The sequence below is a fragment of the Mercenaria mercenaria genome, chromosome 14, assembly GCF_021730395.1.
Source record: "Mercenaria mercenaria strain notata chromosome 14, MADL_Memer_1, whole genome shotgun sequence".
In the NCBI taxonomy this organism is placed as follows: Eukaryota; Metazoa; Mollusca; class Bivalvia; order Venerida; family Veneridae; genus Mercenaria; species Mercenaria mercenaria.
The window spans coordinates 41,631,089-41,647,799 of NC_069374.1; the positions used below are offsets into that span (position 1 = coordinate 41,631,089).

Sequence of the window (16,711 nt, forward strand, 5' to 3'; positions counted from 1 at the left end):
GCAGTGGTTTTTTTGTAATTTGAATTAAACCAAATTTTACACAAAAATGTATCACCTAAGATTTTTCCTTCTTGAATGGCCTATTTTTCATGGGGGTTCCCGGTTACTGCCCGGGGGCGACAACTTTGTTGGAGAATTTCTTCATGCTGGAGGGATTTTTTATGTAACTTGGGCCCAAAAGTTGCCATCATGAAACTGAGTGTTTTGCCAAAACCGGTCCCGGTCTAGGGCAAAGGTCACACTTGAGATTCACCTGGTCAAATCAAAGGAAAAGTTGTTAAAACCTTTGAGGCCCCCATTTATGCCCCATCTTCATAATTTTGGGCAGAATGTTTGTTGGTTGGGTCATGTGGGGGCAAAAATAGGTCATTTGGCCAGATCAAAGGAAAATTTTGCTTATAATTTTATTTTTCCAAGTTTTTGTCGAATGTTTGTCTTTTAGATTCTGGTCAAGTTTTAATCTGGGTCATGGGGTTCAAAAAAATAGGGGCACCCCGTCAAATTAAAGGGAAAACTTGTTAAAACTTGAGGCCAAAATTTTTTCCCTATCGTTTGAATCTTTTTCAGAAATGTTTTTTGATGACTTTGGCCAAGTTTGATCTTGGTATGTGGGGGCAAGAAAGGTACTAGGCCCGATCAAAGAAAAATCTTGTTGACATGTAGAGACACATTTTAAGTTTTAAATCATGAAATTGGTCGAATGTTTGTCTTGATGATTTCTAGGCTTGAAAGAATCTGGGTCATATGGGGGCAAAAACTAGGTCACCCAGTCAATTAAAGGAAAAAATTGTTGACACTCTGAGGCCCCCATTTATGACCCTATTTCAGAAAAATTGGTCGAATGTTTATCTTTATGATCTTTAGGCCAAAATTTGAATCGGGTTCATTGGGGAGCAAAAACTGGGGACTAGGTAGATCAAAGGAAAATTTATTAAACTCTAGGGGCCCATTTTTTTTCAATCTTTATAAAACTTTGGTCAGAAGTTTGGTACATGAGTTTGTTGATTTTTCTCTGGGTGTGTTGGGTTTAAATTCTAGGTCCCAGTAAAAATCAAAAGGAAAAAACTTCTTTATACTTAGAGACCACTTTTTTGCTCCCTCTTCATGAAACTGTCAGAATGTTTGTTTTCATGAAATCATGGACGAGTTTTTAAACTGGTTCTTCGGGGCAAAAAATAGGTCCTAGGTCAAAAAAAAAAAATGTTTTTAAGTGGGCCACATTTTTTTTTCCAATCTTGTGAAAATGGTTAGAATTTTTTCCCATGAAATTTTAGAAAGGGTTTAAAAAAAAGGTCCGGTTTTTGGGTAAAAAACTAGGTTACTAGGGAAAACGAAGAAAAAAAAACAGGGGCCCATTTTTTGCAGTCTTCATAAAAATTGGTCGAAAGTTTATTCTTTTAAAACCGGCGAGTTTTTTAAATGGGCCCGTGGGTCAAAAACTGGGTCACTTGGGCAAACTTATTGTTATGGTGTGTTACTTGGTGAGCAACCTAGGGCCATCATGGCCCCTTTTTTTTTTTTGGATTAGAATTTTTTTTTTTTAATTTTTCCCCCTTTTTCCTTTTGGGGTTCAAAAAGTCAAGTTCTTTAAATTCTGCTCCATCCTCTGATATAACCTTTGGGCATATATTGCCCCCCTTTGGGGGAGCTCTTGTAAAAAAATAGGGCCAAGGTCCTTCTTTTAGTTTGTGAGCAGAAAACCAAGCCTGTGCCTTTCTCTGTTGGGGGGGGGCATCCCGGGCTGTGACACTTTCTAGTTTGTTTTTGGGTTTTTTTTTAGGAGTAAGTCCCTTTGTTGTTACTATACAAATTATTATTATTATTTTTATAATCGATTATAACTTTTTTGTCGCTATACGAAAAAAAATAAGTAGAGCTATCCACTCACCCCTTGGTTAAATTTTTCGTACCAGTCACATTTTGACAAAATCTTTTTTAGTAAAGCTTTTAAATTTAACATTTTTTACCCTCCCCTGTCAGTTTAGGCAAAAGTACATAATATCAAGGTTTTGGCCCGAATATGGGGGCCCCTTTTTACTTAGAAAACTTGGTTAAGTTTTTCGGACAAGTTCATTTTGTGTAAAAAGGTTTTACTATGGGTTTTAAAATTTTTCCCTTTTTCATTATAGTAGTCTCTTCTGTAGGCAAAAGTACATAATCCCTGAACTGTTTTGGCTGAATTATGGCCCTTTTGGACTTGGAAATTGGTTTCTTTTTTCGTACAAGTCCACATTTTGTCAAACTTTTTACATATGGCTTTTAACTTGGAACACTTGCTTTCACCATGTTTTCCCATTTGTAGGAGAGTACATAACCTGACAACTATTTTGGCTGAATTATGGCCATTTTTTAGCTCATTGATTTTTTGAAAAAAATGATGAGTTATTGTCATCATTTGAGGGGGTTTCGGCGTCGGCGTCGGCGTCTGCGTCGGCGTTGCTTGGTTAAGTTTTATGTTTAGGTCAAGTTTTCCTAAACTATCAAAGCTATTGCTTTGAAATTGGAATACTTGTTCACCATCAAAAGCTGACCCTGTATAGCAAGAAAACATAACTCCATTCTTGCTTTTTGCAAGATTTATGGCCCCTTTTGTACTTAAAAAATATCGATTTCTTGGGTTTAAGTTTTATGTTTAGGTCAACTTTTCTCCAAAAACTATCAAAGCATTGCTTTGAAACTTGAAATACTTGTTCACCATCATAACCCGACCCTGTACGTCAAGAAACATACTCCATTTTGCTTTTTGCAAGAATTATTGCCCTTTTGGACTTAGAAATCAGTTTTCTGGTTAAGTTTTATGTTTAGGTCAGCTTTTATCCTAAACTATAAAAAGCTTTTTCTTTAAAACTTGCAACACTTGTTCACCATCTAAGCTGACCTGTACAGCAAGAAAACATAATACACCCTGCTTTTTGCAAGATTTAGGGCCCCCTTTTGGACTTAAAATATCAGTTTTCTTGGTTAAGTTTTATGTTTAGGTAAACTTTTTCTCTTAAACTATCAAAGTTTGCTTTAAAACTTGCAACTCTTGTTCACCATCATAAGCTGACCCCGTACAGCAAGCAACATAATCCATCCTGCTTTTTGCAATTTAAATTTAAATTGCCTTTTGGACTTAGAAAAATCATTTTCTTGGTTGAATATTATGTTTAAGTCAACTTTTCTCATAAACTATCAAAGCTATTGCTTTAAAACTTGCAACAGTTTTTCACCATCATAAGTGGACACTGTACATCAAGAAACATAACTCTATCCTGCTTTTTGCAAGAGTGATGGCCCTTTTTAGACTTAGAAAGTCATGGGGAAGGACAATATTTCTATTATACAAAAAAAATCAGATGAGCGTCAGCACCCGCAAGGCGGTGCTCTTGTTGGACTTTGAAATTGGTTCAGTTTTTCATACAAGTCAGTGTTTTGTCAAAAGTATTTGACATGTGGCTTTGAAACTTTAAACACTTGTTTATTAACATTTTTTCCATCTGTAGGCAAGAGTACATAACTCTGTCAACTATTTTGGCTGAATTATGGCCCTTTTTGGACTTGGAAATCAAAGTTTTCATACCAGTCCATATTTTGCCTAACCTGTTTGTCATATGGCTTTGAAACTTTGATCACTTGTTTACCATCACAGTCTACATTATGTAGGCAAGACTTTATAACTAGGCCAAGGACTTTAACTCAGTTTAGCCCTTTTTTGACTTAGAAATAAGTTAAGTTTCTCTTACCACTCCATATTTTGTCTAAACTGTTTGATATATGACTTTGAAACATTGAACACTTCATTACCATCATGGTCACGCATTGCCATTTTGTGCAAGACTTATCCAAATCCACATATATAGGTACATTATTTGTCTTATCTATTTTTCTTCTTTTGTCTAAAAATCTGTGGTAGTATTTTGACCCCATTCTTCCATCGATTCTTTGAATAGTCGAGCACGCTGTCGGATGACAGCTCTTGTTTATAATTGGCCTAAAAAAAATCCATGTATGTTTCCCTATATGTATATATTGGAAACTTTAAAAATGTTCTTGTTAGAAACAGCAGGCCAAATTTAAAACAATTTAACATAAATGTTTCTTGGATATTTACCGGTGATTTCAGGGTTTGACTCTCTACCGTAATTGTTCAAATTATTTCCCTAGTTTAAGTTGCAGCCTTGAAATTTGAATGACATGTACAGTTTTGCACACCGATCTTAACACTGACTTTCAGTGACCATGAATTGACTTACTTACCTGCTTTCTTAATATATTAGCATCAGTTTGACATTTGAAACATGAAGCTCATACTACTCAGGTGAGCGATCCAGGGACATCATGACCCTCTTGTTTGTAGAAGTGTTACATACATGTTTATAATACTGTCGAATACACAGCTTGTGCATCGAGGTATTGTGTGTGTGTTTATGATACTGTTGTATATACTGTATGTACTTTGAGGTATTACGTGTGTTGATATTACTGTTGTATATATTGTAAGGATATCAGGGTATTAAAGCATGGTTATATTACTGTTGTATACAGGATGATGAAGAGGAATCTGAGGTACCCACAACCAAACAACCCGGTGCTTTACCCCCAGACCATGAAAACTACAGTAAATGGTATTACAGGGACCCACAAGGCGACCTACAAGGTACAAGTCTCTTTCATGGTTCTCATTTCAATTTAGTAGTAAGCAGTATTTTTAGCTCAGGTGAACCAATGGTTCAGAGTGAGCTATTAGTAAAGATGGATAGTCAAGCATTGGTCTTCCATTGTTCTGGGTCCGTTGTCAACATTTTTACTTAAAAATCTTCTCCTTTGAAACTATTAATCATAATTAACACCAGACTTGGTCTGCTGCATTTTGGCAAAGTCCTGCCTCAGTTTGTTCAAACCTGGGCACTTGGTGCTAAAACTAAATATAGAAATAATTTTCCATGAACCACTTGATAGATCTTCATCACACTTGGTCTGTACTATTAGTGTAAGGTCCTCTGTCGAGTTAAGGATGACTACCCGTAATAGGCCTCAATTTCACCAAAAGTGTACATACAACTTGATAATGTAAGCTTTGAAAATGTCAAACGATAGAAATAAGGTGCATATTGACAAGTTATATAGTGACAGAAGTTCTCAAAAATTTCCTTTAGATTACCTCCCCTGATAATTTGGTTTTTCATGAGTTATCTCCCCTGAAAACTAGAAAAAAATAATTTTCTCCTTTTCCCTACGGGGAATTTTAGATTTCTTTTTGATATTTATATCAGAATCGTATAATGCAGCTTTCTACCGCAAAATTTTCTCGAAACTCAAGCTCAGATTCTCATAATCAAAGAAATTATATATTTCCCATAGGCATCAATGTTAACTTCAATACCAATTATCTCCCCAAAAAATGATAAAATTCGAAAAATCTCTTGGTGAAACGTTTTTAATTTTGAATGTCTTTAAAGTGACCAAATTTCATTTAAATTTTACCATCCAGTTACAAGATATGAAATATGGCTATTACACCATGTTAATATCCTTAACTTGGCCCCCTATAGGGGCTGCTAGACCTAAAAATTGAAATATCTTCAAACAATTTCTCATGAACTACCTGATGGATCTTCATCAAACTTTGTAGAGATAGACCATAAAATTTTCAATGATAGTAATACATTAAATAAAATCTAGAAATTGATTTCAAAGTCCTTGAAATAACCAAAAATGATTTCACAAATTGAGGGTTCAACGCAATAAGGGCGTATCTACAATTAATTGTTATATGCAAATACGCCCTTATTGCGTTGAACCCTCGAAATGTGAAGTTTATGATAGTTTTGTTAATATCAATATCAGAAGTTTTAATTTTTAGCTCACCTGTCACAAAGTGACAAGGTGAGCTTTTGTGATCGCGCGGTGTCCGTCGTCCGTGCATGCGTCAGTCCGTAAACTTTTGCTTGTGACCACTCTAGAGGTCACATTTTTCATGGGATCTTTATGAAAGTTGGTCAGAATGTTCACCTTGATGATATCTAGGTCAAGTTCGAAACTGGGTCACGTGCCGTTAAAAACTAGGTCAGTAGGTCTAAAAATAGAAAAACCTTGTGACCTCTCTAGAGGCCATATATTCCACAAGATCTTCATGAAAATTGGTCAGAACGTTCACCTTGATGATATCTAGGTCAAGTTTGAAACTGGGTCACTTACCTTCAAAAACTAGATCAGTAGGTCAAATAATAGAAAAACCTTGTGACCTCTCTAGAGGCCATATTTTTTATGGGATCTGTATGAAAGTTGGTCCGAATGTTCATCTTGATGATATCTAGGTCAAGTTCAAAACTGGGTCACGTGCTGTCAAAAACTAGGTCAGTAGATCTAAAAATAGAAAAACCTTGTGACCTCTCTAGAGGCCATATATTTCATGAGATCTTCATGAAAATTGGTCAGAATGTTCACCTTGATGATATCTAGGTCAAGTTCAAAAGTGGGTCACGTGCCTTCAAAATCTAGGTCAGTAGGTCAAATAATAGAAAAACCTTGTGACCTCTCTAGAGGCCAGATTTTTCATGGGAACTGTATGAAAGTTGGTCCGAATGTTCATCTTGATGATATCTAGGTCAAGTTCGAAAGTAGGTCACGTGCCTTCAAAAACTAGGTCAGTAGGTCAAATAATAGAAAAACCTTGTGACCTCTCTAAAGGCCAAATTTTTCATGGGATCTGTATGAAAGTTGGTCTGAATGTTCATCTTGATGATATCTAGGTCAAGTTCGAAACAGGGTCATATGTGATCAAAAACTAGGTCAGTAGGTCTAAAAATAGAAAAACCTTGTGACCTCTCTAGAGGCCATACTTGTGAATGGATCTCCATAAAAATTTGTCGGAATGTTCATCTTGATGATATCTAGGTCAAGTTCGAAAATGGGTCACGTGCCATCAAAAACTAGGTCAGAAGGTCAAATAATGAAAAAACCTTGTGACCTCTCTAGAGGCCATATTTTTCATGGGATCTGTATGAAAATTGGTCTGAATGTTTATCTTGATGATATATAGGTCAAGTTTGAAACTGGGTCAACAGCGAGCAAAAACTAGGTCAGTAGGTCTTGAAATAGAAAAACCTTGTGACCTCTCTAGAGGCCATACCCTTGAATGGATCTTAATGAAAATTGGTCAGAATGTTCATTTTGATGATATCTAGGTCAAGTTTGAAACTGGGTCACATGCCTTCAAAAACTAGGTCAGTAGGTCTAAAATTATTAAAATCTTTTGACTTCTCTAGAGGCCATATTTTTCAATGGATCTTCATGAAAATTGATCTGAGTGTTCACCTTGATGATATCTAGGTCAATTTCAAAACTGGGTCACGTGCGGTAAAAAACTAGGCCAGTAGGTATAAAAATAGAGAAACCTTGTGACCTCTCTAGAGGCCATATTTTTCATGAGATCTTCATGAAAATTAGTGAGAATGTTCCCCTTGATGATATCTAGATAAAGTTCAAAACAGGGTCACATACCTTTGAAAACTAGGTCAATAGGTCAAATAATAGAAAAACCTTGTGACCTCTCTATAGACCATATTTTTCAATGGATCTTCATTAAAATTGGTCAGAATTTTTATCTTGATAATATCTAGATCAAGTTCAAAACTGGGTCACATGAGCTCAAAAACTAGGTCACTATGTCAAATAATAGAAAAAACGAAGTCATACTCAAAACTGGGTCATGTGGGAAGAGGTGAGCAATTCAGGACCATCATGGTCCTCTTGTTATTATTGGCCATAGGGAAAAACCGAGACCACTTTTCTGTGGTACAACATGGATGATACCTCCAATTTTTAGGTGTATTTTGACATATCTGTACCTTGTAAATTTTTTTTTCTTTTTGGTTAATTTTCTTTCCTTTGTTGTTCCTGTCCTTTGGACTTAGATATTTTTTCTGAGGACCTTCTTGTCTTCAAGTGCAATGATAACAGGTGAGCGATTTAGGGCCATCATGGCCCTCTTGTTAATTTAAAGTTGTGATCCACAAAGAATGACAACTCTTGCCTTGGGCTAGTACTTATAAGCAGAGATATCTATTAGTTTACTTCCCTTGCAATTACACGATTGAATGGAAAATGAAAACTATTTTAGACACAATATCATACCTTTTTGCACAACAAAAACATTAAGGATTTATTCATTTGTGTTTGATTTACCCCTCAAAACATGGTTCCTATGATTCTGTCAACTTGCACATGGTAAAAAATTAACTTGTAACAAGCCAATAATAAAATGAAGTACCATTAAGTAACTAATAGTGCAGATAATACAGTTCTGCTTGTATCAAAATGTCACAATAGAAGCACTTTTGTAATACAGAACACCTGGTAGGATTAGTAAAGGTGCAATTATATTGATCTCTATTTCCTATGCCTAAACTTTGTTTGTGACATCATTGTAAGGTCTTTTCTCACTTTAGTTCTTTTTGCCCCCTTTTAGGGACTGCTGGAGCTAAAATAGAAATATATTTAAACAACTTCTTCTCATGAACCAATGGATGGATCTTCATCAAGCTTGGTCTGTAGCATCAATATAAGGTCCTCTTTCAAATTTGTTCAAAAAGGGGCTTTTAGCTCCTTGTAGAGGTGGCTAGAGCGAGAAATAGAAATACAATTAAATTATTTCTTCTCATGAATCGCATAGTGGACTTTCATCAAACTTGGTCTGTTACATCTCTATAAGGTCCTTTCTCAATTTTGTCAGAATTGGGGAACTTGGCCACCTTTAGAGGTCACTAAATGGTAACTTAAAATTAGCAAAACCTTTAAATGACTTCTCATGAACTGTTTGATGGATCTCCATCAAACTTTGTATGTAGAATTATTGTAAGGTCCTCACTCGAATTTGTTGACCTTAGGGCACTTGACCCGTTTTGATGTTTTTTGTTTAACACAGATATAACCGTTGATGATTCAGTGTGTCATGTGTTTATTCAAGGTCATATTAGCGACGTAGGGCCACTATGGCCTTCTTGTTTGTTAAAATTGAGATTTGTACAAAATGCAGTAAACATTTTTGAGATACTTAAAGTTAAAACTGAGAAAGTGTATTCTGTTCTAGCAGTAATTAAACAAATTTCACAAAAACACATGAAGTATATTTATGAATATTTACAAGAGGAGCAGTGATGGATAAGGTGTCTGCCGCTCAATCCAGGGATCATGGGTTTGAGCCCCACTGGGATCAGACCATGACCTCATATGACACAGTACTGGTTTTTCTAGGAAGCAGACTCGAGAGTGCTTCCAATAATCTTGAAGTTTTCATCACAGTCGAGCTAAAACAAAATAGTATAAACTAATATTTACATTTTCCTCATTTAAAGAAGACTGTTTTTGACCAGAATTTTAAATTTGAAAGACTGGTTCATTTATAATAGCCAAAAGAAAAGTATTTATGTTCCATATATATTTGAAAAATTGTTCCACAGAAATGATCCCTGGGTAACCCACTACTATATTCATTCAAATAATTCTGTTTCTTTTAAGATGGCTGCAAAGAGGACTCTGCAGGTTCAGTTTGAATATGATTTCACTGCAGTGTTCCCTGCTTAACCTTGTATCAAAGTCCATCAAAAAGATGGTCATAAGGTGTGGGCTAGTTTTCCCTGTAATATCGCATGGAACACTTCAAAATTGGGTTAACTGGGGTCTGAAACTAGGTCACTAGGTCAAATCATGAAAACTTTGTTAACACTATACAGTTTACAAATCTTTAACACTCTTTATGTCACGGTTTATATTTGTGGGGGGAAAACTGTGTCAGAATGTTTGGCTATATAAAATCTATGTCAAGCTTGAATCTGGGTTATATATTATCAAAAACTATGTATGTTACTAGGCAAATCATAGAAAAACCTTGTTAATATTCAAGAGATTGTTTTCTATCTGATCTCCATGTGACTAGGTCAGAATATTTGTCTATTTAAAATCTAGGATAAATTTTTAACTTCGTTAAAAAACAAGTATATGTTGTTTGTGATTATTGTCTCCCGCATTTTTCGAGAAAAAAAAGTGGGACATAGAAACTGGATGCATCCTTCCTTCTGTCCATCACGCTTTGTGCCTAGTCCATAACTCTGTCAGCCATAAAGGTGTCATCCATGAAAGGATTTTGAAATAACTTGGCATAAATGTTTCCCATAATGAGATGATGTATCGTGCGCAAGATTCAAACCCCTATCTCCAAGGTCAAGGTCACCTTTGAAGCTATAACATTTTTAGCTCGACTATACCAAGTATGTAGAGCTATCCTACTCGACCCGGCTCGGCGTCCTTGTGCGTCCACACTTCGGTTAAAGTTTTGATGCACTTTCTCTTTATCTTTGTTATTACTTGATGGATTTGCTTCAAACTTAAAATAGTTCTTCCTCATCATCACCCACATCATATGTCACATGGGTCATAACTCTGGCACCAATATAGCATGAATTATCCACCATTTTACTTAGAATTTCAGGTTAAAGTTTTGGTGCACTTTCACTTTATCTCAGTTATTACTAAATGGATTTGATTCAAACTTAAAATAGTTGTTCCACATCATCACCCACATCATATGACACAAGGTCCATAACTCTGACACCAATTTTTCATGAATTATGCCCCCTTTTTATGCCCCCACTTTGGTGGGGGGACATATTGATTTGCCCTTGTCCGTCTTTCCGTCCGTCCAAGAATGTTGTGTCGCGCCTAGCTCCAAAAGTATTTGATGTAGAGTCACAAAACTTTACAGGAATGTTGGTCAGCATGTGTAGTTGTGCACCTGGGGTTTTGCGTCTGGATTAATTCAGTCTTGTAGGAGTTATGGCCCCAGACTTAGTTAAAAATTGGTCATTTTAATGTTTTGTCGCTCGTAGCTCCAAAAGTATTTGACCTAAAGTCACCAAAGTTTACAGGAATGTTGGTCAGCATGTGCAGTTGTGCGCCTGGGGTTTCGCATCCGGATTCATTCAGTCATGTAGGAGTTATGGCCCCTGACTTAGTTAAAAATTGGTCATTTTAATGTTGTGTCCCGCATAGCTCCAAAAGTATTTGACATAAAGTCACCGAAGTTTACAGGAATGTTGGTCAGCATGTGCAGTTGGTCACCTGGGGTTTAGCGTCTGGATTCATTCAGTATTGTAGGAGTTATGGCCCCTGACCTAGGAAAAAATTCGGTCCTCTGTTATGTAGTGGGGGCATCTGTGTCCTATGGACACATTCTAGTTACTTAGAATTTTATGTTAATTTTGATGCATTTTCACTATATCTCTGTTACTTCACAAGGGATTTGATTCAAACTTAAAATAATTGTTCATCATCACCACCTACATCATTTGACACAAGGACCATAACTGTGACACCTGTATTTTATGAGTTATCCCCCTTTTGTACTAAAAATTTTAGGTTAAAATTTTTATGCGCTTTCACTTGATCTCTGTTATTACCAAATGACTTTGATTCAAACATAGAATACTTGTACTTCATCATCATCCACATCATATGATACAAGGGCCAATACATCATCATCCACATCATATGATACAAGGGCCATAACTCTTCCACCAATATTTCATGAATTATGCCCCCTTTTTACTTAGAATTTTAGGTTAATTGTGGTGCACTTTCACTATATCTTTGTCATTACTTAATGAATTTGATTAAAACTTTTAATTAGTTTTTCCAGATCCTCATCATCATATGGCACAAGATCAGTCACTCTGGCACAAATGTTTTACGAGTTATATCCTCTTTTTACTTAGAATTTTGATGCTTTTTATATCTCTGCTGTTATTAAATGGATTTAATCAAACTTTAAATGGTTGTTCCACATTATCACTTGTATCATACAACACAAGTTCGATAATGCCGGCACCAGTTTGTTCTGAGTTATGCCCTCTTTTTACTAATAGAATTTCCGGTTCAAGTTGTGATGCACTTTTGCTGTATCTCCAGTATTACTAAATAGGTTTGATTAAAACTTAAAATAGTTGTTCAGAATTATTAGCCACATGATATGACACATTGTGCATTACTTTTGCAGAAGTTTTCCATGAATAATGATCCTTTTATACTATTTATTTATAAAATTTGCTATTTTGGCTTTTGCAGCCATATAGAGACTTCATTTATGGTTTGATTTGATACAAACTTGCAAAATTATCTTCAACAACAATAAATCTTTGATTCCATGGTGAATCTGTTGGATCCAATCATAGGTTCCGGAGTTACGGTCTCTGATTGACCCCTAAAAGAGCCAAATTTTGGTAATTTTTACCTTGTGAACATGATAGATGTGACATTTTATATTTGATTTTAACCACACTTACATACAACTTAAGTCACAATAAGATCTCAGTTTCTTTCGAAAACCGGCTAGATTCAATCATGGGCTCTAGAGTTACTGCCCCTGAAAGGGGCAAAATTTTCTATTTTGGTCCTTTCAGCCATATAGAGGTTTCATTTATGTTTTGATTTGATACAAACTTGCACAGAATGATTATCTTGATGATCTCTAGGCCTGGATCGAAACTGGGTCATGTCTGGTCAAAAACTAGGTCATCAGGTCAAATCAAAGGAGAAGCTTGTTAACAACCTAGAGGCCACATTTATGACCTTATCTGCATGAAACTTGGTCATAATGTTTATCTTGATGATCCCTAGGCCAGGTTTGAAACTGGGTCATATGGGGTCAGAAACTAGGTCACCAAGTCAAATCAAAGGGAAAGCTTGTTAACACTCTTTAGGCCACATTTATGATCCTATCTTCATGACACTTGGTCAGAATGTTTATCTTGATGACCCCTAGGTCAAGTTTGAAACTGGGTCATATGGGGTCAGAAACTATGTCACCAAGTCAAGTCAAAGGAAAAGCTTGATAATACTCTTGTTCATTTGATGTGCATGAAACTTGGTCAGAATGTTTGTCTACGTGAAATATCGTATGATCTTTAGCTCACCTGTCACAAAGTGACAAGGTGAGCTTTTGTGATCGCGCGGTGTCCGTCGTCCGTGCTTGCGTCCGTCCGTCCGTCCGTCAACTTTTTGCTTGTGACCACTCTAGAGGTCACATTTTTAATGGGATCTTTATGAAAGTTGGTCAGAATGTTCATCTTGATGATATCTAGGTCAAGTTCGAAACTGGGTCACGTGCCTTCAAAAACTAGGTCAGTAGGTCTAAAAATAGAAAAACCTTGTGACCTCTCTAGAGGCCATATATTCCACAAGATCTTCATGAAAATTGGTCAGAATGTTCACCTTGATGATATCTAGGTCAAGTTCGAAACTGGGTCACGTGCCTTCAAAAACTAGGTCAGTAGGTCTAAAAATAGAAAAACCTTGTGACCTCTCTAGAGGCCATATATTTCACAAGATCTTCATGAAAATTGGTCAGAACGTTCATCTTGATGATATCTAGGTCAAGTTCGAAACTGGGTCACGTGCCTTTAAAAACTAGGTCAGTAGGTCAAATAATAGAAAAGCCTTGTGACCTCTCTAAAGGCCACATTTTTCATGGGATCTGTATGAAAGTTGATCTGAATGTTCATCTTGATGATATCTAGGTCTAGTTCGAAACTGGGTCACGTGCAGTCAAAAACTAGGTCAGTAGGTCTAAAAATAGAAAAACCTTGTGACCTCTCTAGAGGCCATATATTTCATGAGATCTTCATGAAAATTGGTCAGAATGTTTACCATGATGATATCTAGGTCAAGTTCGAAATTGGGTCACGTGCCCGCAAAAACTAGGTCAGTAGGTCAAATAATATAAAAACCTTGTGACCTCTCTAGAGGCCATATTTTTCATGTGATCTGTATGAAAGTTGGTCTGAATGTTCATCTTTATGATGTCTAGGTCTTTTTCAAAAGTGGGTCACGTGCCGTCAAAAACTAGGTCAGTAGGTCAAATAATAGAAAAACCTTGTGACCTCTCTAAAGGCCATATTTTTCATGGGATCTGTATGAAAGTTGGTCTGAATGTTCATCTTGATGATATCTAGGTCAAGTTCGAAACAGGGTCATGTGCAATCAAAAACTAGGTCAGTAGGTCTAAAAATAGAAAAACCTTGTGACCTCTCTAGAGGCCATACTTGTGAATGGATCTCCATAAAAATTGGTCAGAATGTTCACCTTGATGATATCTAGGTCAAGTTTGAAACTGGGTCACTTGCCTTAAAAAACTAGGTTTAGTAGGTCAAATAATAAAAAAACCTTGTGACCTCTCTAGAGGCCATACTTTTCATGGGATCTGTATAAAAGTTGGTCTGAATGTTCATTTGATGATATTAGGTAAATTTTGAAAATGGGTAACGCGGTCAAAAATGGGTAAAGGGGGTCTAAAATTAGAAAAAATTTTTTGCCCTCTTAGGGGCCATATTTTTCAATAAATTTCTAAAAATTGTTGAATGTTCCCCCTTGATGTTCTGGTCAGTTTCGAAAGGGGGGTCAGTGCGGTCAAAAATAGGCAGTAGGTATAAAAATGAAAAACCTTGGACCCTCTAGGGCCATATTTTCATGAGATCTTCATGAAAATTAGTGAGATGTTCCCCTTGATGTTCTAGATAAATTCAAAACGGGGTAGTATTAAAAAAATAGGTCAATAGGTAAAAAATAAAAAAAACCTTGTGCCTTTAGAGACCAATTTTTCAATGGATCTTCTTAAAAATTTGGTCGAATTTTTTTTTAATTTAGGTGGGTTCAAAACTGGGCCAAATGAGTAAAAATAGGTCACTATGTCAAATAATAAAAAAAAACGATTTCTACTAAAATGGGCATGGGGGAAGGGTGGCGTTTTAAGGACCATCGGTCCTTTGTTTTTCTTGGTCAGGGGGGTAAAAAAACTTGGGTCCCAGGTAAATCAAAGAAAAACTTTTTTTACCCTAGGGGGCATATTTTGATTCTGTCTTCATAAATTTTGGTCAAAATGTTTGTTACATGAAGTTCGTAAAATTTCAATGGGGGGAAAGGGGCCCCAAAAAATAGGCCCTAGGAAAATAAAATAGGAAAACTTATATACATTTAGGGGCCCATTTTTTGCTCCAGTTTTCCCTAAAATTTTGTCAAAAGTTGTTTTCATGAAATTTTGGAAAAAGTTAAATCGGGGGTCATTTGGGGTAAAAACTGGGTCACGGGAAAAATCGAAAAGCTTGTTTACACTAAAGAGGCTTTTTTTTTTTTTTTCCAATCTTAATGAAAATTGGTCAGAATATTTGTCTCTTAAAATCACTGGGTAAAACAGTTTCACTGTTATGGTGTGTTACACATGTGAACGACTGGGCCATTTTGGGCCCTTTGTTTCAGAATTATGGCCCTTTTTGTTCTTAGAAAATCTAAATTTTAAAATTTTCTTTTCTTACATTTTGTGGGCATTGGAGATGAGCAATGGCCCACAGGTGGTTGCTTTTTTATTTATTTTCTCTTAAAAATTTAAAAAAATAAAATCTAAAAAATTTTTAAAATCAGATTTGCATTTAAAAGCATTCCCCAATTATAGATTCCAGACATTTTCAAACTTAATCGTTTCATGAATTATTATGATATATAGTTACAACAATGTTAGTATGTTGCCTTATTACTTAGAATATATTGTATTGGCATGCAATATGTTCTGTGAAAAATGCCCCCTGGCGGGGGGAATTGGTAACTTTTTACAAATTTTTTTAAAATCTGAGGGTCTTTTTGTTTTTAAATGAGATTGTAAAAGGTTTTTAGTTCATATAAATGAAATAATTTGTTCATTTCAGGCCATTTACATCAAATGAGATGGCAGAAGGGTTTTCAGTGCAGGTTACTTTACTATGAACTTATCAGTTCGCAGAGGCTGTGATGAACAGTTTTCACCTCTTGGTAAGTTTAGAAACTTTGCTTCTTTGCCTTGTATATTCCCCACAGCTTTTCTATAGGTAGGCATTGGAGTCTGTAAATGAATTTTAAAAAATTTTTTTAAACAGAACAGTTTCTGTAGACTTTTTATGAATGAAAACATGTCTTTGCAAAAAAAAGTTGCTGTGCTTAGTTTTAAAAGTTGGACAAATGACCGCAGTAACAAGACAGTACGGTATGCAAGACCTAGACTCCGATATTAGATGTATGAGTTAAAGGGGGATAAATCTAAAAAAAACTTTATTTAAAAAAAATTCTGGCTTTGAAGACATTACTTTTAGGTTTTTAAATTTAAAATTTCTCTTTAAAACTACTTACTTTTTTGTTTATGTTTTAAAAAACTACTTTAAAATCTTTATGAATCTTTTTGCCCGCCCCCCCCCCCACTGCACCCCCAAAAAAAGAAAACAACAGTGAAAGTTGTGGGGGGATTTGACCAGAGTCTGAAACGGAGACTAGAGATATGGCACTTGACTTAGTCAAAAATGTGCATAAAAAGGATCTAACTGTGTGTTGCATGTATCTCAAAAAGTATTTGGTTTATGAAACATTACTGGAATATTATTCAGTATGTGAAGTTGTGCACCTGGGTTTCTTTAGAAATTTCACTTGGCCATCCCAAAGTTATAATATTATATTATATTGTATTATATTATATTGTATTATATTTATAGTAAAAAATATGCATAAAAGTTTTTGAACTAGGGTCATGAAACATAGGGGTGTTATTCAGCATGTGAAGTTGTTTACCTGGGATTTTGTTCTGGATTTCTGAGTTATGGCCCTTGATTGTCAGAAATATGCACAAAGGGCATATTTTTATGCCCCCGGCATCTACTGA

The 16,711-nt window shown here is 35.7% G+C and overlaps 1 protein-coding gene across 1 annotated transcript in view; it reads left to right on the forward strand.

Moving 5' to 3' along the window:
• The window catches only part of LOC123526815 (GRB10-interacting GYF protein 2-like), a 268,736-nt gene that overhangs the window by 133,644 nt on the left and 118,381 nt on the right, over positions 1-16,711 (forward strand). Inside the window, 3 exon segments of the mRNA XM_053522603.1 lie at positions 4,528-4,607; positions 15,732-15,762; positions 15,765-15,834. Of these exon segments, the coding sequence (XP_053378578.1) occupies positions 4,528-4,607; positions 15,732-15,762; positions 15,765-15,834 (181 nt within the window).